The following is a 24,472-nucleotide window of genomic DNA, read 5'->3' on the forward strand; positions in this document are numbered from 1 at the left end:
AGGTACACGTGAGATGCCCTGCTAGGCAAGTGGATTTGGAGGTGGGGGTCGGCCAAGGAAGGTTTGTGGAAAGAGATTCTTGACTCTAAATATGGTGGATGGAGGAATTTGAGAGCGGAAGGTAAACCCTGTAGGGGTTCTCTTTGGTGGAGAGACTTGAAGGAGGTTTGGGCCTCGGTGGGCTGGGGCAGAAGTTTTGAAGATGGGGTTGAGTGGAAAGTTGGTGATGGAGGAAATATTTCATTCTGGGAGGACAGCTGGTTGAATTGTGGTGCTCTGAAGGGAATGTTTCCGAGATTATATTCGCTTAGCACGGCTAAAGCTGCTAAGGTGGCCGAGTTCGGGAACTGGTTTAATGGTGTTTGGATTTGGCATTTGTGCTGGCGTAGATCCCTCTTTGACTGGGAGAAGTTGTTGGAGGAGCAGTTGAGTCAGTTGCTGCAAGGGGTGAAGATGGATGTGGGAGGGGTGGATAGCTGGATCTGGAAGGCTGAGGGGTCTCAAAGTTTTACTGTTAACTCAGCTTATAGCAAGGTAAGGAGGGTTAGTGATGGGGAGTCCTCTCCGACCTACTGTAGGTTGTGGAGGTGTAAAGCCTTGCCTTCTGCTGTATTCTTGGCCTGGAGAGTTTTGGAAAATAGGATTGCAACTAGGGTTAATTTGGTAAGGCGCGGGATGGTGGTTGAAAATCCTGTATGTTGCTTGTGTGGGAAGGTCGATGAGTCGTCGAGTCACTTGTTCGCCATTTGTGACTTTGCTTGGAGGGTATGGTGCCTTTGCTTTGAGTGGCTTGGAGTGTCGTTCGTAATCCATTCGGATCCAATGCAAAATTTTATTCAATTCAGGTTGAGTCAGGCATCTGTTTCGGTTAATGATGTTTGGGGGGCAATTTGGGTTGGAATTGTGAGTGAAATTTGGAAGCATAGGAACTCGGTCGTCTTTAATGGAGGAGTGGCAGATGCGTTAGAAGTTTTTGTCTCAGCACAAGTAAAGGTGTGGTCTTGGATTGCTGCAAAGTCCCGCGAAGTTTATTTTTCCTATTCCTGTTGGGTTCTGGATCCTTTGGCCTGTATACGGCTGATTCGGTAAAGCTAGTTAGCGCTTGGTTTAGTTGGTCTTTTGACCGGCGGTTTTGGGTGTCGAGTTAAGAGTTAAATTGTATGTGTGTTTGTAAAAGGGTTGGACCACCCCTGAAGTGGTTCTCATTTATTGATTTTTTATTGCTGATAAAAAAAAAAGAAAAAAAGAAAGGTACACGTGAGATTCTTATATATTGAGCAATGATGGTTTTGATTGAAAGTTATCTCCGTGCTTATTTTGGTCTGTAATTTTATCACATTGCAGGTCTTTTAGCTTTCTTTCTTTCTTTCTTGTGCACTAACTATATTTGGGGTATATTCTGCTATAATCTCCCAAAGGCATTGATGAAATCTGAAAGAGAGGAAAAAGACGAATTAGACATGTTGTGGTCCAGTTGCTTGTACGTGGAGGGATCAAAATCAGTCAGATATGTACTAGATTTGTGGCTGCTGCATCCACCATATCCAAAGAAAGGATTTGCATTAGTAGCAAGGTTTATGATCTAGTTACAACGATTGCGATACCTGAGCATGTGTAGCTTTTGATGATGCACCCACACCTTATCCACTTTCTTAGTGAAAGACACAACCCTTATGAATTTATGCCAGACAAACTTCAAAAAGATCCAACCCTTTTCCTTTTCAACCAATTTTTTTGTTTAGTACTTGAAAATAACGATGAATACTAATGAATTTATGTCATACTACTCTTACCCTTATTCTTGTAGTTATGTGATATTCACAAGTATTTTAAGAAAAAAAAAATAATCATAAATAGAGTATCTCCAATAGTCTAATATCGCATTCGATAGGTTTGTTTTTAAGTGTGTGCAATGAGGAGGGAGAGGAAGAGAATACTTCTTGTATTTGTTTTAGTGATTTTGGGGGTAGAGGGTGGATGGGAACATATTAACAATGATTTCACGTAGGATTAATGGATTTTATCCAAATAGTTTTGTGCATGAATTTTCAAAACATAATTATATACATACAATATATAAAATTAAATATTAAATAAATTTATTTAACAATTTCAAAAATATCTAATTATAATATTAATAACAACATATAATTATAAATAATGAAAATTATAATATCAACAAAATATAGAGTTATATAAAATAAAAAATTGTATATAATAATAAATATAATTTTAATATATTTTAATATATTTAATAAATTTATTTCAATTTAACACAAATATTTTTAAATTTTTATTAAAAAATACAAGTAATTATGAATATTATATATTAGAAAAATTTAATTAACTCAAACCTGAAAAAGAAATATATCATAATTCATTATTCAAATATTTTTTAATAACAAGGATAAATTTGTAAACTCATATTTTACACCTTTAAAATAATTTTTAAATTTCCTCTTAATTATCACATTACTCACAAATCTACTCTATAATCTTTTAATCCAAACAACCTCATACATTACACATATTCTCTAATCCTTACAAATTCACTTTTTCCCTCCCCCACAAACTCATTCTTCAATCCAAACATATTAGAGTTGATGTCAATGACTATTTATATACATCTTCCTCCCTTAATTTTCCAATTTTATTTATATATTTTATTTTACTTAAATACAATCATATTATAATATTTTGAAATATTAAAGTAGAAAACCAAAATTTCAGGAATTTTTTTTTATCGGCAATAAAAAATAAATAAATGGGAACCACTTCAAGGGTGGTTCAACCCTTATACATAAAGAGCAAAACACCTTACTATACTCCTACCACGAAACACCTACCTGATTATCTAAGGAACAACCAAACTAACCACAGGAAAACATTAAACAACCATCCTCATACAATCCACTGGGTTCAAAACCCAATTAGAGTACCCGAAGGAAGTACAACGGGACTTTGCATAAATCCACGACCAAACTTTTACCTGTACCAAGGCGAATACTTCGAGCGCATCTACCACCCCCCTACCGAAGGACACACAGTTCCTATGATTCCAAATACCATTCACAACTCCAACCTAAATTGCACCCCAAACGTTATTAACCAAATCTGAAGTCTGACTTAACCTGAACAGTAAAAAGTTTGCCAAAGGATCCTTATGAATAATGAACGGCACACCTAGCCACTTAAAACAAAGACAACCAGACACACCAAACGAAGTCGTAGACGGAAAATAGATGACTGGACGACTCTTCCACCATCCCACACAGACAACACAAGGGATTCTCAATCACCACCCCGCGTCTTTCCAGATTTACCCTGTAGCAACCTTATTCTCTATCACCCTCCAAGCTGTGAACAAAGTAGAAGGTAAGGCTTTGCACCTCCACAACTTACTGTAAACTGGAGGGACCTCCCCAACTGTATCCTTCCTAACTTGAACATAGGTTGAGTTAACCGTAAAATTTTGGAACGCCCCAGCCTTCCAAATCCTACAATCTTTCTTCCCCAGTTCCAACTTCGCTCCTTACAACAACTGAATCAACTGCTTCTCTAGAGGCTTCTCCCATTCGAAAAAGGATCTACACCAAACAAAGTGTCATACCAAAATTTCAGGACTAAAACAGTTTTTTCCAGAAAATTAAACAAACCTGTGGATATTTAAAGAGTGTTGATATGTTGACAACCTAAATCATATTATAACTGGAAAAAAAAAACATTTACTTACATTAATTTTAAAATTACATAAACCAAATAATAGTTGTAAAGTGATATCTTTCCTTCTGCTTATAAACTAATGTGTTTGAATATGCCGTTATCTAAACACATTTTTCATTTTTGATATAAATTGATGAACGACATGATCTTGAACATAACCATTAACAAGTAATGATTGGTTGAGTCTCGATTTGAGTGGTTGAAGTGTGGTTATGTGCATGGGTTGGTGGATGTGGTGGTGGGGTCTAAGTTCTAAACTAAGAGGGGTGATGGAATGCTTTGTGTGACAAACGTTGTTCCTTTTGTTGGGTGACGCCATGGCAGCTTAGACCCACCAACAATGGAGGAACTATAAACAATCTTATTCATTGCAAACTTCAATCTCTCTTCTCCTTTCCATTCCCTATGTTCATTCATCCACACTAATCAATCTTTCTATTGTTCAATCATATAACACATTTTTCTTCATTTAAAATTTGTGAATGGAAGTGCATTTTCCATTATTCAAAAGTTGCACAACATCATGTACGCACTCAATTGTCCAGTTGTGGAAAAGCTCATCCATGCAATCCAAACAAACTCAAAAATAAAAAAGAAAAGAAAAACCAAAACCCAACAAACAAAAAATGTGGAAACTAATATCAATGTAATATTGATTAATGCAAACTAAGTTGTTCTTTCTTTTTAATCATCTTTTTTGTTCTAGTGCCAAAGTAGGTGTTATTTGACAATTGGCTTTCTGGAAACTTTGTGATAAGAAGAGAAAGTGTTTATTTCTTTTGCACATAAATGAAAGATAAAGGGTTTCAAATGCTTAACAAACAAGAAAACCAAACTTCTTTTGCATATAGGCCATGAAATCCATTGAGATTTGCATTCACTTGGTTTCATTGTGGATCAGATCAAATCCAGTGACTTCGTGGATTGCATACATCTAATTCATACCCTTTTTAGGGCAAGAAAAAAAAATATTGATTCCAAGCTATGGATTCTGAACCCAACAAATTATCTTTATTTTGTGTTTAGTTTAATCAATGACATCACCTTCTTTTAGAGCTTTACCTGATGTCACAGTCTCAGTTTAGGACTTTCTTTAAAATTCAAAGCTAATGTCACAAGTGGGTAGGTTTTGTAAGGGGAATTTTCTTTCACTTCTTTTTTTTAATAAAATTTTCCTTTTTTCATTTATATAATTCGAATTTAAACACTTATTTAACTCAAAGCAGCAGTATTAGTAACATAATAATAGTTTATGAGTTTGTTCATATAAAATCGCATGTTTAATTTATAATGTAAATTCGTTTTATATAGAAATTTATCCCATGAGACATATCATATTATTAAATAAAATTATTAAAATTTATTAATATCAATATAATAACATACATTAAATTCTAAAAAGTTAAGTGTCAGCATGCATTAACATAAAGATGTATATTATTTAACAAATTTCTATACACCTCATGATACTTAGAGCTTCACTACACACGTACATATATAGAAAAGTAAATGAAATGAAATAAAATTATTATTTTAATGTTTAAATGTGTTCTCTGGAAACATAAATGTATTCCATTCTGCTGAAAAATATTAGAATAGTATGAATCATATAGAGTATCTTTCATATGAAGATTTCTAGGTTGATTTTGAAGTTAAGAATTGTTCTTATTATTTGAGTTTACCATAAAACAAGTTGGCATACCTTAGAATATTAAAACATTAAGCTAGAGTATTAAAACATTATTTATATATATAAGTAAAAAATTGCATTGGATAAATAAATGAGAAAATATAGTTATTTTATAAAACTTTATGTTTGACATCCTCGTGAAATTTTACATCTCAATCCTAAAACTTGCTTAAAAATTACATAATTTTATGAGATGAAATCCTTATTCCTTTTTATTGAGTATCCTCATTTATGATTTTATAATTCTTAAATAATAAAAATGATGTTAGATATGATGTTGTAAACATTAATAAGTAAAGACTCATATGTCTAATAGGAGTGCGGGTCTCTATTATTTGACGTGTTTGGAAGTATAGAAATGAACAGTGTTTAACTAAGCAAAAGTAGATGCAGTTGAAATATTTACTCTGGCAAATGTAGTTGTGTGTTTGGTTAAAAAACAAGGTTTCAAAGGCATATTTTTCGTTTTCAAGTTGGTTCAAATGCTCGAGTACATGTATTAATATGACAACAAAAAGGTCCTTCGATCAAAGAGGGGGGACTTTATCTCTTGGTTTTTTGTTATACTTTACTTGGTCTTGTGGATGTTATGCCCAGGTTAGTAGGTTGGAAATTACTATAGGAAAGGAAAACCTTGATTATATATGGCATCACGTGATTTCTAGATGATCAGAAGCAAACGCATTATGGGATTCTTCTTGATTGTTGTTGGCACAGACTTGACATTTAAACTGTACAAGAAAGTGCAATTGTCTTCAAGTATAGGGATTAAGACTCACTCATTGTAGTTATACATCTTTTGTTACTTGTTTTCTGTGAGCGGATTTGGTTTACTCTGCTATAGCGTGTCTTACCGTGGTTGTTGTCCAACGCAATCTGCACCTAATTGTGTGTTTTGGTTGCTTTTATCTTTGGTGAGGAAATGATGCAAACTGGTTTAAGATTTATATTTTAGTAGGATCGCAGTAAGTATAACAAACTACTTTATCTTGTATAAGAGTTGGGATACCCATTAAGTGTTCCTTTATTTATTTATTTATTTACTTTTTACTGAATAAAAAAATGCCTAATGTTCTAAAACTGAGTTGAATTTAATGTTTAATTACGTTTTTATAATTAACTTGTACATTAATGGATACATCTACATAGTCTTAAAGGGAATTGGTGGTGAATATTAAAAGATTTTATGAGAATGTGAAGTAATTGTTAATGTGAGGTAATAAAGTATAAATCCATAGAATGAATTGTAAGCATTGATCATGCATTGACCATGTAAGCTACTGTGACCACTGAATATTTTGCTCATAAAAAAGTGTCCATGAAAGGAAGCATATACTAGAGATTATTGAAGTTTATTATTACATGTTTCCTTTCATTGATAAGGACTAATTTTATTTGTAATATTATCACTGTTAAAAAGTTAAATCATAAGAAATGTAACATCCATAAAATCATTTTCCTTCTTTCTTTTCTTTTTCTGTCATATATTGACTTTTGAAGCCAAATGCCAGTCCTTTTCTTCTTCTTTTTGGTTTTACTTATTATTTATTAACTTATAATACTATTCTCTTGGATATTCATTTTTTAGCAATAATTTTAATTTGTAAACAAATACTATAAACTATTAAAATGAACATCAGCTCAGGATATATTATTTAATCCTGTCAAATATAGTGTACATAGATCTATTTACTACAAAATAAATTATATATGAATAAGTATCTGATGCATAATTTAGTAAGTTAATATCATACAAATGAAAATTAAAATTATGGTGCATTTAATTGTATTAATAAACTAAAAATAACTATTATTTTATTTAAATTAAAAGTAAATAAAGATGAAAAAATAGTAAAATGATATAAGAACGGTAAAAGTAAAATGAAAATAAAAGAAAATTTCAAGAAAGTATAATTTAATAGTTTATATATTACATTTTTAGTTGATATGAAATTTTTAACAAATTTTTTTATAGTAAGAACGTGGTATTATAGAAAAGCTGATAGTTAGTGGCATAATAAATTCAATAAATATGAACTTTAAATAATTTAAATATTATTTTTAGTTATTCTTTAAAATATTTTTTCTATTTTTAATCTCTAAGATTATATGATACAAATTAATTATTTATATGTTAAAAAAGTTCAAGTAATCATTTTAAGTGGCACACATTAATATTGTAATATAACATTAATATTTGATATATTAAAAACCTTTAAATATTTATAAAAATTTACATATATTTATTAAACATCTTAAGAAGAGTTATCGAAAATTGACTCACACATCTTCATAAAAAATTTGAGATAGAAGTTATGGATGTATGATTAAAAACTTTTACATCATTATTTTACATCCATATTTCAACAATGAATATTTATATTTATATCAATTTATATCCATATCTTTTCATATCATCTTTATTTCTCTGTTTCTGAGAAAAAAAAATGATAAAAGAGATAAGTTCGAATAACCTGGTATAAAAATCAATTATTTCTTTCTTTCATCAATTATATTTGTGCAAACTTTTTGTATCCTTCACTAGGTTTGGTAAAATCTTTTCAAAATTGTTTTAAACTACGAAACAATTATCCTTAGATTATCTATCCATTAGCGTCTTGTTACAATATTTTAAAATATTTTTTTAACTTTATAAACTTTTTCTAAAGGCGAAATCTTATTTTCAACTATGATTAATTAATACTAAATTTATACATTTTTACTATAATTATAAAGTAATATTTTAATTTTTATATAAATAATAAATAAATATTTTTAAAGTACTAAATCAAGATTTGCTAAAGCAATTAATGTATAAAATTCAGTTTTAGTGAAAATCTATTATACTCAAACAAATACAAAGTAAACTAAAGTTTTATAAAAATATTAATAAAGTGCACTTATCAATGTGAAGATTGTGTTAAATAGCACTTACACTCTTTTTAATTTTAAAAATAATGTTTTCAATAGAATTAATTCATATTTCTTTAGATTTTATATACATTCACTTTTTTTATCTTTTTAAGAAATGTTATTCATCTCTCTTAAATTTTTAAATAACTAAAGTGATACTTATTTTTATTATTTATTTAAAATAATAATATTTATTTAAAACTTAAAAAATATAAAGCTAAAACTTTAAATTGTAATATTCATATATTTAATTTAATTTTTTATAAATATATTTTTAAAATAAAATAAAAATGGTGAATTTCAAGTTATTAAAAATATAAAGAAGATTAGTTTTAGTTATTAAAAGTATAAAAAAAATGTTAATGTCTTTAAAAATGTTGGCATCATTCTATGAAAAAAAAATTGTATATTTTATTAAAAAATATTAAATAAAAACTATTTTTTAAGATAAAAAAATAATTAATTATTATATTAACTAAAAATAGATAAATTAAAAAAAAATTATGTTTAAAATAATTTTTATTATTAATAATAAATTATAACTACTAAAGTTTTTAATATTAATTACGTAGATTTTAACTATTAAAGTTTTTTAAATTTTAAACTAATGATTAATTTAACATTTAAAATAATTAGTAGCTAAAGAATTATTATTATATTAATTTAAAAATTAATTACATTTTTTATTAATAATATTCTTTTTATAAAAATGTTTTTTATAAAATAATGTATAAAACTTAGTAAATATATTAATTAATTATTATTTTTTAAATATTTTTGTAAATACATTATTGTTGTTATTATTATTATTATTATTATTATTAGTGATGAGGTAAATACATTTTTCTTGAAAAAAGTAACAATAAATTAAGAAATAAGATGAAGTTGATAATAGTAATTTATAAAAGACAAAGATGGTGAGTCTGAAAGGTGGGGCGCACGCCTCCAATTACTGACCACCGACCTGTAGTTTAGGTCATCCTTCGTCCATCTCTATCCGTACTCCTCTCATGTTATGCATGTGCACACTTTTTACTCTAACACTCCTATTTCTTACTCTTTCTTTTTCATCTTCCATCACTTTTAACTTATATTCATTTTAATAATTTAATAAAACATATCAATATTTATTCTTTAAAGTGGACTTTGAGAAGGCGTATGATTCGGTGAGATGTGAGTACATTTATTATATGTTAGAAAGAGTTGGTTTTTGTGAAAAATGGATTCAGTGGATAAAGGGATGTTTAGAGTCAGCTTATGTGTCAGTTCTCGTGAACGGTAGCCCAACCAAGAAGTTCTTTCCGAAGAAAGGACTTCGACAGGGAGATCCACTTGCTCCTTTTTTGTTTCTTATCGTGGCAGAAGGTTTGGCAGAAGTGTCTAGGATGACAGTCGAACAAAATTTGATTGATAACATGGAGATTGGTAGGGAGAAAGTGAAGGTAAACATGTTGCAGTATGTTGATGACACTATATTCTTTTGTGAAGCAGATGTTAAAATGTTTTCAATATAAAGGCAACATTGAATTGTTTTGAACTATCTTTCGGGCTAAGGTGAACTTTTTGAAGAGTAAGATAGGTGGTTTGGAGGTTGAGCAAATAATGATTCAACGCTTTGTGGCGATTCTTAATTGTGAAGTCATGACAACTCCTTTTATATACTTGGATTTGTCGGTAGGTGGGTGTCACAAGAGAAAGGTGTTTTGGGCTGGAGTGATTGATAGATTGAAGAGAAGATTGAGTAGGTGGAAAGGTAGATTCTTGTCTTTGGCGGGGAGGATTTGTTTGATTAAGTCGGTATTGTTGAACCAAGTGGGTTCAAGCTTTGAAGAATCCAAACCCTTTGAAGGATGATGAAAGGCTGGTTGTGCTTGTTGTTGCTGAGCTGTCTTTTAGATAGGTTCTGGGGTAGAATTAATGTATAATCCACTCTTGATTGAATCCAAAGCATAAGCTCTCTCAATCCTTTTAAAAGAAAAGTGTTTTTCAAACTAAGTGAAAAACAATATGTTGTTTTGTCGAAACAACCAATTGTTTTATACTTAGGTGTTTTTAGAAAAGGTTTAAAACTGTTTTTCAAATGGTTGAGCTGTCAAAACCAAAACAACTGATTGATTCGTGGAAACAACCGATTGTTTGTTTTAGTACCATAACAGAAAACCGTTTTATGCTTTGACTGAGCATTAAATGATTTTCTAACTGTTTACGCTCCAGTTTTTAATGTTTTGACCAATCTTTAAATGCAATTGATAGTTTGTTAAGATTTGATAACAAACAACAACTTTGATTATATACAGAAAAACAGATTTGAGTTTTTCACTGATTTTTTATTAAGAGAAAAAGTTGAGATTGCTTCGAGATTGAGATTGATCAAAGAGTGTGAGCTAGGATTTTCTACTTGTATTGATTTCCGATTTGTTCGGTAACAAGTGCAATCCTTTGTATTGTTGAAAGAAACTTTCTATGTGTTGCTGAGAAGTGTTGTGTGTTCTTGAGGGGATCAAGATCAGCATTCTTAGTGTTGGTGTGTTTGACCAAAGGAAGTGTGTGTCTTGAGGGGATCAAGGTCACTTCTTTGGTTGTATTGTAAGTGATCTAGGGTTGATTGCTTAGTGGATTTCCTCAATGGTTTCTGAGAAGACTGGATGTAGCTCTGGGTTTAGAGTGAACCAGTATAAATCTCTCTGTGCATTTTCTCTATCCCTTAACTCTTTAAATTCAGTTTTTATATTTGTAAACTGGTATAAACAACTGATTATTTCTGCGAAACAACCAATTGTTTTTCTGGTGCTGTGTTTTTTGCTTTGTGTTTTGAAAAACGGATTTCTTAATCAAGATATTCTCGAAGTAATTTCATTCAAGGCTTAAAAGTTTTCAAAAACCCTCTTTAAACCATTCACCCCCCCTCTAGTTTAAAGTCATACATTCTAACAGGTATTGTCTTCTATCCCATTGTTTTATCTATCTCTATTTAAAATGTTTGTTGCGGTGGCAAACGAGATCGTGAGTATCCAAAGGAATTTTTTATGCGGGTGGGGTTCTGATGGAAGAAAGGTTGTTTGGGCTTTTTGAAAAAAGGTTTGTGATGCTCGTGAGGATGGTGGCCTTGGGATTATTGACCTAAAGACCTTTAATTTGGCGTTACTAGGTAAGTGGATTTGGCGTCTGGGGTCGGATAATGATGGTTTGTGGAAGAAGGTTATTAATTCCAAGTATGGGGGTTGGAGAAGTCTGAGAGAGGGAGAAAAAGATAATAAGGATTCTCTTTGGTGGAAAGACTTGAGGGAGGTTTGCAGCTTGAAAGGTTGGGGTCGGAATTTCGAAGAAGCTATCAATTGGAAGGTGGGTACTGGTAAGGATGTTTTGTTCTGGGAAGATAATTGGGTGGGGAATGGGGCTTTGAAGAATGCCTTCCCGAGGTTGTTTTCCCTGAGTTCATCAAAAGCTTCTACGATGGTTGAATTCGAGGATTGGAACAACGGAAAGTGGGAATGGAAGTTTGTTTGGAGACGAAATTTATTTGAATGGGAGAAGCAACTAGCGGGTCTACTTTCTCAAGAAGTCCAAGTTGAGAGTCTTGACTTGGAAAAGGAGGATAGGTGGGTATGGAAGGAAGGGGAGGTTCTTGGGTACACGGTCAAATCTGCTTACCGAGTGTAGATTTGCATGGTTGTTGTGGAACCATTGTTACGTATGACTGGGGTGCAGAGTGTGTTTCACAATGTTCCACTGCTAAACTTCTCTCAGTTTAGGATGTGTAATGTGTCTGCTTCGGTAAATGAGGTTTGGGGAGTGATTTGGATCGCAGTAGTCAATGAGGTCCGGAAGCATAAAAACAATGTAATATTTAAAGGGGGAGTAGTGGATGTAGTGGAAGTTTTTGCTTTGGTTCAATTAAAGGCTTGGACGTGGGTCACATCTAAGTCGCATTCTGTGCTTTTTTCCTTTTCTGAGTGGTGTCTTAACCCTTTGGTTTGTATGAAGATGGTCTCGTGATGTACTCTTTTTAGATGTAGGCTTGAGCACCTTACGTGTTTTCTGAATTCAACTAGATGTTTTAATGTTAGGCTTATTTGGGGATCTGCCTAGTAAGAAAGGTTAAAGATTGTATTTATGTATAAGAGTTGAACCACTTCTCAAGTGGTTCATATTTATTCATTGTTTATTGCCGATAAAAAAAAATCAACTTACTATTTATTTATAATTACACCAATTTAAAGAAGATCAAAGTGTAACTAAAAAAAACAATTGAAATTTGACATTTATAAATTAATTTTAAAAATATGAAAATTAAGAAAAATGTACCAGTAGTTTTTATACACATACAACGAATTCAATAATACATGAAAAATAATTATGTTCATTAGAATGATCAAAAGAAAAAGCAACATAGTAAAATGATGCACGTGACTAGTTAATGCTTCCTATTAATAAGTTTGTAAGACTATTTTGTTATTAAAAATATAATTTTAAGAATAATTTTGATAATAAATTAAAAATTATTAATTATTTTGTTATTAAGGTATAATATTTTGTTATTTATAGATCCTTTTAATCCAAGTATACCGCTAAACTAATTTCAAACTACCAATCGATTCTATTCTATTTTAAATTTAAATAGATCATAATCACTACAAAAATTGAGTGCGTTTGAATTTTGATTCGAAACTTTATATAAAAAAAATCGTAAGAAAACAAATTATAAAAAAATGTGATTTAATACTGACTTTGTATTAACTTAAATTATTAAGTAGTGAATTTAAGTCTAATCCAACTTATTTATAAGATTAGGTTTACACTTATTTATATACTATGAAATGTTTTAATATCTAATTAATGTGAGATCTTCAATACACATCTCTCATACCAAAACTACCAACTTGTGTGTGAGATTATATATTAAGGATAGTTCGATAATGATGACCTAATAAGACCAATAAACAATTGTTAGAATATGTTTAAAATGACTCTAATATCATATTAAAAATGAACTTTAAATCTAATTTAATTATAAAATTAATTTATAAAGTAAGATTTACAATCTAATACTTATGTACAACCTAGGTATGTTAATAACTTCAAAAACATAAGTCTAAAATTGTGTCGATCTTAAAAAATATAGTTTGTTTTTTGTAAAAAGTAGTTAAAAGTAAGAATATTGGGAAAGAATTAGAAAAGTGGTAGAGAAAAGATGTTTGAGGAGAAAATGGAAGTGTTTGTGGTAGTACAAGTGAGAAAAGTGAAGAAGAGGGGATTGATTTAGATTGTGTTTCAGAGTTACATATTTGGTGGTCCCTTCACTCTCCATTTCAAGATAGTCACTGCTTTACTTTCAGTTCTCTCAAAAAGGATAAGATCTCTCCTTTTCTTCAAAACAACACACAAAATGTTTGTTTATCCGTACATATATCAACTCCATCATTGCTCTGTGAATCAAATCTTGTTAAGATCAGTGCCATCAATTTGATGCTCACCCAAAGGACACCCTAATTCACTTATTCAATTCATCACACACTGCCACTGCCCTGCCAGACATATATATTCAATCAAATATAATCAATGTCTTAATACACTTAAAATTACTAAATATAAGCTCATTTTAAAAATAAAAATAATTAATTATTATATTAATTAAATTAAATATTATTTTATAGAATAAAACTTATTAATATTTAAATTAGTTTTTAAATTTTTAAATTAATATTTACTTAGTTAATTGATATTTAATTAACTATCAAGATTTTAATTAATAATTTTAAAATTTTAAATACGTTACAACCTTAATAACTAATCAAATATAATCTAAAAAATAATTTATAAATTTTATTAATAATAAATATTAGTTTAAATATTGATTTTTTTAATTTTTAAAATAATATTTAATTTAATTAATATATTAATTAATTAATTTTTGTTTATAAATTTAATTTTTGCTTAATGATTTTTTATAATAATAAATTTGGATTTTAAACATTACAAATTATGCCCATAGTTTCTCCTAACAATAGAAAACATGATGAAAACTCTTTAAAAAAAACTAAAGTTACATGTTTTTTAAAGTTTAAAGGTAAATTTTATTTTTGTGAAAATGTTAGGACTTTGATATAACTAATCTAAAGTGTAGGAGCTGAAACTATGTTTTTATAACCAAGTTCAAATATGTAATAGAAAACTATTATGATATTTGTTTATGTTTTGTTTGGATGAAGAATAATATAAGAATAGAAAAATGTGTTGACTGAATGTGAAAAGTTGAAAATTAATTTGTTTTATCAGTGTTTAATTACGGAAAGTTAATTAAACTAAGAAGTTAAACAAATTCGTTGTAATAGTCTTCTCAATAAAAATATATTATTTATACTTTTTTTATGTTATTTATAAAAATATGAAACAGTAAAAGTAACTATAGAAAATAGCCATCCTCGAGAGTTTTTCCTTTCCCTTAGAAGGAAATGTCGTCCACTCTTTTTTCTTTTTTTTTTTCTTTTATCCTTTACTTCTATCTTTTCCATCAAACAAATCATTAGTTTGAAATTATTTTTTTAACTTATATTAAGATTAATGAAAACAAACCATTATGTTTATAATATAAACTAACTTAAATATGCATTCAATAAATAATCAAGTAGTAACCACAAAATCTTCCATGCTAAAAAGTATAAAGCAAGAAAAGAAAAAAGAGTAAACACCTTAAGAGAGAGGGAAAGTTCAATGTTTCAAAGTGCTTCTATTTTCTCTTTAAAGTGCAATGTTTTTCTCGCAATTTCCTAAAAACATTTGATTGGATTATAGACGAATCCATTACATCAAATTGAAGAATCAAAAATTTATTGGAAAGAAAGTCCTAATATAACTTAAGTGGTAAGAAAAGTGCATCATGGATGTCATGATTGGTTTGAGAGAGATATGTTGTTAATATAACTTTTTTTTTTTTAGGATTAAATATTTTTTTTTGTTTTTATAAGAGTGAAATTGATTTTTGTTGTTAGTCTAGATTTTACACTATATATTTATAATAAAAAATTATTGGAATAAATCATTGTCAATGTTTCTTTCTTTGACATGACAAACAAACAAATTTTCAGTTTAGACTGTATTTTAATATTATAACATTCATGTTGACGATGAGTCACTATGAAATATTTTAACATTTTCGTCCACAAACTATAAATGATCTATTCCAATAGTTTCTTTATTGTAAGTATCCAAAAGATCTAAAGTTTGGACTATGAGCGAAAATCAATTTCGCATGAAAATATAAGGACGAAAAACATATTTAACCTTTTTTAAAATCATATTTAATTATTCATTAGAATTTATTGAATTTTAAAATTAGGTGAATCTCACATAGTTAAATTTTAATAAAATGCAATTAGTAAAAGCTTGTTTGATCTAAATCATTATATAAACAAACTGACATTTTCAAGTAAATTAAAACTCTAAAAAAGTGATTGCAATGGTAAAAGGTATCTGTTGTAAAAGGAGCATCTTCCACTCATTGTTATAGAAATCTCAACCAAGATTAACATACTACATATTTCAATGGGAGGTTTGTAATATGGTTGAGCGCAACTCATGAATTAACAGTTTAAGTTATGTATCTTCAACTAACTAAACTAAGTTAAGAGACCATTTGGTGTATCTTTAAACTATCAGAATTGAAAAAAAAAAACTTATGACGTAACCTAATTTGTCACCAACATTTCATGTTGCAATTTGGTACTTTGGTCTTCATTTATGTCACTTTCCACTTGTATTTTTTTTTACGATATGAAACGAGATCGATTTCCTCTTTGTACTATACTACTAGGTGCTGGTAGATCGAAACTAACTAGATCATCGTCAGATCACTGGTATTCGACTTTTCAGTCAGATAGGGTAAGATTGAGTCTGATAATTAAGAAGTAAAATATAGTTACATGTTAAATGCATAATTAGATGAGTATTGAATTTGTGTTAATCTTCTTTATATGAGAAAAAACTCATTAAAAAACTATGAATAGAAGGAGACTTTCAAGATAAAAGGTAAAAGATAATGACTGTTTTAATTATGAACTTGTGCAACATAGTATAATTGCACCTGACTTAAGTGTGAAGTGTATTTACAAGTACATTCCATAATACGAGAAGATAAGACAAATAACCGAATGATTTAAAAGTCAAAAGATTTAATAGGTTCAATCTTATAAAAAACATCATTATTTCCAAAAGGATGGTTAAAATCATGGATTTAAACAATACTTTTATAACTCTGATTGTTTGATTAAAATTTGAGATTTTTAATCATCATTTGAATTGTCTTTGTGTATAAAATATGTGTGTCAATGACGATATATAGATTAGTTATTATATTGTTATAAAGGGTAATTATCATAAAGAAAATTGTCTATCCTCTACACATGTCATTTAAATTTAATTTATATATTATTACAAAGATATATCATGATAAATATAGAAATTTTAAGAGCAATACAATACAAGCAATCTCAATATAACCAAGATATACTTTGAAACTATAAAGCACAATATGTTTCATAGTAAAAGTAAAATTTTATAAGAACTAGCCTTATAAAAAAATTGAATTTTTTTTCTTACAATTTTATCATATTTTTCAGAAAACCAAAGCATAATTTAGCTTTCTTTTCATTATCCTAATAGTCTACATTGATAATAGTATAAAAAAGTATTTTTTAAACCCACATTTAAGTTTTGTTTGGATTGAGAAGTGAAATTGTGAGGATTTAAGAGGAAAGTGTCAAGAAAATTAGTGTGTTTGGGTTGAGGTATGTTATAATGAATTTGTGAAAAAAGTTTATTGAAGTTTATGATAGTTGTTAGAGTATTTTTATTTTTTTAAGGTGTAAAATATAAGATTACAAATTAACCATTGTCTTTAGAAAATTAAAATAATCAAATATAATGTATTTTTGTGTAAATTTGGATGAATTAAAATGATTAGTAGTATAATCCGATATAATTCAATTAATTTTTGAAAAAAATACGAGTTACTTGACAAAAAAATAATTTACATATAAAAATTGTCAATTATTATATATAAATAAATAATTTAAATATTCATAAATTTAAAAATTGTAATTAAAAAATCCTTTTGTATTAAATATAAATAGTATTATTATATTTATAATAATTATTATTATATAATTAGTTTATTATAAATAAGTATATATTTATATTAAAAGTTTATTTTATTATTAATTATTATTATTTCATTTTATTAAAATATTTATATTAATTAAATTTATTTAATAAAGACAGAAATAATATATGCGGACATGATTTTTCCTTTATTCCTATTCCTATCTATTTTAAGAGAAAATGATATCTAGTGTTCATCCTTATATTATTTTCTCTCTTTTTCACAAAATCTTAATCTAAATAATTAATATCCTCTCATATCTTTACTTATAAATAATTACTCTTGGAAAAACTTTTTAAGTTAAATTCATACAGGATATCATACACTAATGAAAAAAATATACCTGCTTTGTGTAACTGAAAGTGAAGAAACATGTTACTTTTGAATAAATAATTGTGTCGTGACAATATATTTGTGTCATATCAAGGCTTTATAGCGAGTCCACCGCTGTTTCTTAGACTCAAAGTTTACAAATCAAATAATTTCTGTGGAAGAAAGTACCAAAAATGTTTCCCCCACCTAAATGAATTATGTGATGATTTAATTTGAATATCTTAAAATATACTTATGTTAAAACTAAAAAATATATATAAATGATATGTCAGAGATTTCTTTTTCCCCATGTACGTCATTTATATGCATAGATTGATAATAGAAATAAAGTAACATGGAACAACATAATATGAATGAATGAAATGTTTATATCACTAACTCTGTTAACTTTTTTGAGGTTCAACCCCTCAACATACACTTTTATACATTTAAGTATTAACTTTTACTATAAGAATTAATTTTAGAAAAAAAAAAATTAGGTACTTAATTAAATTAAATACTATTTTGAGATTAAAATATATTAATATTTAAAATAATTTTTATTATTAATAAAAAAATTAATTACTTTTTAAATTAGTATTTAATTAACTATCAAAAATTTAAAAACTAATTTATAAATTTTATTAACAATAAAAATAATTTTAAATATAAAAAAGTAGTTTTTAAAATAATATTTAATTTAATTAATATAACAACTAATATTTTTATTTTAAAATTAATTTTTATTTAATTAAATATTATTTTATAAACTAAAAAAAATTGATATTTAAAGTAGTTTCTATTATTAATAACATTTATAAAATAGTTTATAAATTGATATCAAATACTACCTACCAAAATTTTAAATACTAATTATTTTAAATTTTAAATTACAAAATCTTACAAGTAAACATATAAAAATAAGTAAAGTACTAAATGAATTAGTGAATTCTAATATTTTAACATACAATATTTGATCAATTCAATAATATTTGATCAATTCAATAATATTTTGATCAATTCAATAATATTTGAATGATTGAATGATTAATATATATATATATAGATGGATCGATGAAGAATTGATGATTAAAAGAGTTTGAGACTCAATATGTTTGGCTTTGGCTTGTAAAATACTAATCGATTAGATTTAATGTTAGATTTAGTATTGGATTCCTATTTTGTCTTTCAAATTAAACAATATAAACTAAAATCACGTTAATTTTGATTGTAAAATTAGTGCCAATCAACAATTAGTAATTAAATAGATACTAATTATAACAATTTAAATCTAAAACCTTGTTGTGATGCCCAATTAATTTAGAACACCTTTGGTAATCCTTAAATGCATCAAACCAAATCACTTATGGGTGGGGACTCTCCCATTTAATAATGAAGTGTTTTTGTCTCCTTAGTGAAATCCCTTTAATCTCATTATTAGTATACCTCAACACTCACTTAACATCACTCTAGCTATAAAAGAAATTGACAAGTACTTTAAAGACACCAGATTAAAATAAAAATATATATTTTATTTATTTATAATAAAAACTTTTCATATTTCTATTATTTATTTAATATCAATACACTAATTAGCATGATATTCAGAATGTACATATTTAGAGAGCAACAACGAATACTTTGTTATTATTGAATATACACTAAGAACCTGTTTAAAATAAGTTCACCTTGTACAAACTCATTTCATCTTTATTTTAAAAACTTGTGGATAAGTTTGTCTAATATGAATATATACTCTTAATATATATTTTATTTTTTCAATTATTATAACATTAAAATATTTACTCTAACTTTTTCACATATTTTACTCCTATATTTTTTATTTTTGTCTTTTACTAATTCATTAAATATGCAGTGGTATACCGTGTTAGAAAAAAAAACGACATCTTTTGTTATAATTTTTCTTACAAAATAACGTAGACACATAATTATATAGTTAATACATTGATATAATATATAAATTGAAATTATGATAATAAAATACGTAAAAAAATTGGATGGTAAAACAATTGTATTAAGTACAAAAATTAAAAAAATAATCCCTTGGTTTGTTGTATAGCTTGTTTGTGATAAATATATATACCATCTTACATTTTTTTCTGATAAAAAAAATATTACATTTTTTATTGTTTTACTACTATATTTTTTCTAAACAAGCACTTTTAAAATTTATTTTCTACCTTACTTTTTTTTATGTAATTTATTTATCTTTTGTCGATACTTATTTTATAAATTTTAAAAATTAGTGAAAATAAAGAAGAAATATTTTATTATTTAAAATTTATAAATATTTTATTATTTAAAATTTATAAATATTTTATTTATACATTATATAAAAAAAACATATAATGTTGGTGTTTATCATATTATTATTTTTAGTGTTGTTCTTTTTTAACTCATTTTGATTTTTTAATAATTTTTATGAAATTTGGAACGGTAAATAAAAAAAAACATGTTATAGTGGAATCGGTATATTTTAGTTGCACAATAGTTATGTATTTGTTGTTTTTTTTTCTGAATATATCATTTGATTAATTAGTGGTTATTGTAGCAACACTTAAAATGGTAATATTTATCATTGTTCCATAATTCAATTGATCATTTAATTAAAAAAAATATCGGTTAAATTATAATTTAAAGTTTAAATTGAAGAAATATTGAAAAAATATTTTTCCTTTAAAATTATCATTATTAAGAGACACGAAAAGAGAATATGAGATTTGAAATGGATTATGAAAGTTTGAACTCAAATGATGATATAATGTTTAAGCGAAAAAAAGTTAATATTGATTATCTTTTCATTGGGAAGTAGGTATTCAAACTTGTTTAATTGTCTAGGTAAATAATACACTAAACTAACTTTTTCATATATTAAGTTGTTATTATTAAGCGATGTGAGTTTTCTTAAGTAATCAATGAAGCAATGGATTTATATGAATAATTTTTTTTTTTATTTAATGACGATCAGTTCTTTAAGTCAGACTATCTAATATATCTTTGTTCACAAGTAAATAATATGTGATTAAGTGTTTTGGTTTGTTAAATATTTAGTTTTTGAGATGATTTTTGACTATTTGTGATCATGATATTAAATTTAAAAATTTCTTAAAAATATGTAATATTTTAATTTCATTGGCAATTTAAATAATATAAATTAAGATATTAAGTGATAGAAAAAAAATATTCTTACAGAATTATTGCATTGAAACTTTTTTGGATGTAACATAAGCTCAACATAGTTGAGATTCGTTTTAAGAAATGATGTTTCTATTGAGTTATGAATTAATATAGAATTAATTTTTTTATTATAATGAGTGAGGTGTATTTTCTATCTGGAATAAATTATGTAAAATTGAAAATAAATGTTGATGTTAAATTCAATAAATCGAGAATGTATGTTGATTTTGAGTTCTTTATATTAAAATTGTTTAATTATGTAAATAATAACGGAATTAGTATATTTTATATCTTAATTGATATAATAATTTATTATGTTATCACATCTTATATTTGTAAAAACAAACATACGATTCTACACGTAGGAACACAAATTTATAATTTATGGCATAAGTAAGAGTTTCATCAATTAATTTTTATTTAATCTAAGTTTTTTTGTGCTTTTTAAAAAAAATTATCTTTGAAAATAAACAAATTTATGTTATTTATGTCTTTATCTAATTTTCTTTATTTTTAAAATAAACACTTGTATATTTGTTTAAAGAACAAAATCCTATTATTTTGTAGATAAGTGATTATTTAAAAATGAGTTATTTTATAAATAATTATTTGAAATTTAAACAAATGCTTTAAATCTCCATCGAACAAAACATAAAGCTTAGGAACCAAATTATCATTTATAAATTACATAAACTAATAAGAACAGATAGTGAAAAAACTAAAACATTTATTTATTTAATTAATCTTGAAAGAAAACCTCTGCAGTGAGATCCAGAGCCATTTCTATCATTTTCACCATCTTGTGTGTTTCTCGTATCTGGGAAGAGTTAAGTTAACCGGCATTGTCCAGTTTCTCCATATCCACACAATCTTCCTAAAACAAAACTAGAATCACACCCAAACGGGCGTTCGCATTCAAAACGTGCTTTTTGATTCAATCAATTCAAATTAAAAACTCTCACCGGGCTGCCCAAACAAGCCGTAGCCGTGCCTCTGCGCATGTTAGTGTGCGTGTCCCCGAAACAGAGTAACGATAATAACTGCCGACAACAGCCATAGTTTATGGGAAAATACGGCAATTCAATGATTCATCGCGTAAAGGAAAATACAAAAAAAAGAGGACAAAAAGAGGAATTACGAAAAGGACAAATGCAAAATTTTTATTAATTAGAGACACAAAAATCTCAAGGTTGTTGGAGTGGCAGCAGCAGCTAGCGAACTAGCTTTAGGAAGTAACCACACAAAGTGAGTCACTCCAATTTAACAATTCATTGTTCTCGTGGTCACCACCTTCTCTGCACCTTCTCACCCTCGAGTACTTTTCCACAATAACATCACTCTCCACACACCCACATGCAACACATTCCTCCTCCTCTTCTTCTTCTTCTACTTCTTCTTCTTTTTCGTCTCCATTTTCTTCTTCCTCTGTTTCTTTGTCTTCTTCTGGGGTATCTTTTACTTCTCCAATTATTTCATTTTCCAATTCTTTTCCATCGGCTAACTGTTCGTTTTCTTCTGCGTCATCTTCTTCTTCCGGGTCAAAACTGGGAGTGGGGTTTGTCAAAAAACAGAGGCGAAGTCGGCCATGGCTTCTTTCAGCTTGAAAGCACAAGGGACTCGGTGGGACCTTGGTGACCTCAATCACCAGCCTTCCGTTTTCACGGTGGGGTCTCACGCGAAGAGGCTCTGATCCCCTTATCGTCGTCAAAGGGGGCGGAAAATTCTGCGTTTTCGCTTTCTTCGCTGTCGAAAGTTGACGAGGTTGCCCCTTTTGAGTTTGTTCCCTTGTCCCCGAATTCGCGCTCACTGCCGAGAGCATGTCAATGCTGCTTTCATCGCTGTCACTGCCGCTTTCGTTTCCGAGGTTTTCGGTGCAGAGTTGGAGACTCTCCGGGCTGAGGGTGAGCGAGGAGCGTTTCTGCTGAGGGTGCAAGTAGGTGGTTAGATCGTTCGATGGTTCTTTTGAGACGTTGGAGAGTGCTTCGAGGAAGCTACAAGAATTGGAGTTAGAAGGTGTTGTGGGCTTGTTGTTTTCTTCGGTGTGGGGTTTTAAGGTTGAGTTTGAATTTGAATCCCAGAAAGAGGGTTTGAAGAATTGAGTAGGGGGTGGCTTTGGGGAAGGGAGTCTGAGTTTGAGTACTATTGACTCAGCGAGTTGGGAATCGAGGTGTGACTGCAATCCGTGGCACACAATTGCAGCCATGTGGTGATGGCTTGTGGAGATTTTCAATGGGTGGATAAAGGAGAAAACAGAGTTCTCTGTTTTGTTGTGGTGTGAGGGATGAGAAAAGAAACAGAGGTGTTAGTGTGAGGTTCTAGAATGGAAGGAAGTGAGTGAGAGGAAGGAGGTAAGAAGTGGTGGGCAATGGGCATGGGAAGAAGTGAGGGAGGGTGGCAACCAATTTGTAGTCCCCAAAAAGTTTTTTAGCCAGATAGAGGAACTGAGGGCAGCCACTTTTTCTTTTCTTTTTTTTTCGTTTCAGCAAGTTGATATATACAATTCGTAATCCAACACACAAGAAAAGGAGAAGTGCAATTTCGAAATAAGGAAAACGAGGGGGAGAGCATTAAGAACATTCCTCACAATTTATTAATTCTAGTAGTTTCTTCAAAAAATTAAATCAGAATAATACATCTATTTATATTACACCTTATAATAATATTTACTGTACACATGATGCATAAGGGTTGCTTTAATTTATAAGAGCTGTGTACTCAAAATTTATAAGAATTTATGTTTTAATTTCACTACTAGTGGATAATTTACAAATTTTTTTTTTATCTCCAGACTTGTTGGGAGTTCCAAAAGATTCAACATCTAAATATTTTATTTTAGAAAAACCCAGAGAGAATAACGGCATAACAGATAGAAATAAATAAATTATGGTTATAACTTCTTGGATATGATGAGAAAAAAAAAAGGACTTTAGGTGCTTGTATTATTTGGTATCTTTGTGTGAGATGTTATAAAGGATAATAAGAATTAAGTTTAATTAGTTATAGCATACATATAAATTCTTTCACTGTTATCTAAATTCATAATGACTAAATGACTAAAGAAGATTAAAAATACAATGCATAAAATCTAAAATTGATGGTCCTTGTCTTTTTACTGGTAGAAATTAAGGGTTTTAGACATGTCCATATGTGGAAATGAAGGTAAAATGGGGGAAACAAGAGAAGCTTGTTTGGCTGCAAAATAAGCCCCTTTTAGTCTTTTCTTCCAAAAGAAAGACAACAAAAGGGCAGATCATACATGTATAGTATAGTGATATCTTGGTGGTTATATTCAGGATCTTAGGAACAGTTGTTTTTTAAGGCATTCCATTGAGAATTGTCTAGGGTTTTGATGCCATGTAGGGCCAACATAGGTTGATTGCTGCTAATTCATTCAAAAGAAAGTAAAAAAAAAGGAGTGAAAGGATGAGCACAGAGGCTTTAAAAATCATGGTAACTGCTTAATTGTTTCTCCTCTTTAT

The 24,472-nt window shown here is 28.4% G+C and overlaps 2 protein-coding genes across 2 annotated transcripts; one reads left to right on the plus strand and one right to left on the minus strand.

The window, feature by feature from the left end:
- Nucleotides 1-285: 285 nt before the first annotated feature.
- LOC137827992 (uncharacterized) lies at nucleotides 286-1,089 on the plus strand. The gene has a single exon (XM_068634383.1). The coding sequence runs from the start codon at nucleotides 286-288 to the stop codon at nucleotides 1,087-1,089; it is 804 nt and encodes a 267-aa protein (XP_068490484.1).
- Nucleotides 1,090-22,127: 21,038 nt separating this feature from the next.
- On the minus strand, nucleotides 22,128-23,452 carry LOC137828951 (protein FANTASTIC FOUR 3-like). Its single transcript, XM_068635723.1, has one exon. The coding sequence runs from the start codon at nucleotides 23,194-23,196 to the stop codon at nucleotides 22,219-22,221; it is 978 nt and encodes a 325-aa protein (XP_068491824.1). The 5' UTR covers nucleotides 23,197-23,452; the 3' UTR covers nucleotides 22,128-22,218.
- Nucleotides 23,453-24,472: the final 1,020 nt, after the last annotated feature.

Source organism: Phaseolus vulgaris, chromosome 7 (genome assembly GCF_000499845.2).
Source record: "Phaseolus vulgaris cultivar G19833 chromosome 7, P. vulgaris v2.0, whole genome shotgun sequence".
NCBI lineage: Eukaryota > Viridiplantae > Streptophyta > Magnoliopsida > Fabales > Fabaceae > Phaseolus > Phaseolus vulgaris.

What these genes read in the sequence shown, in the direction of transcription:
- LOC137827992 (XM_068634383.1), top strand. Translation starts at nt 286, where the DNA reads ATGTTTCCGAGATTATATTCGCTTAGCACGGCTAAAGCTGCTAAGGTG.
- LOC137828951 (XM_068635723.1), bottom strand. Translation starts at nt 23,196, where the DNA reads ATGGCTGCAATTGTGTGCCACGGATTGCAGTCACACCTCGATTCCCAA.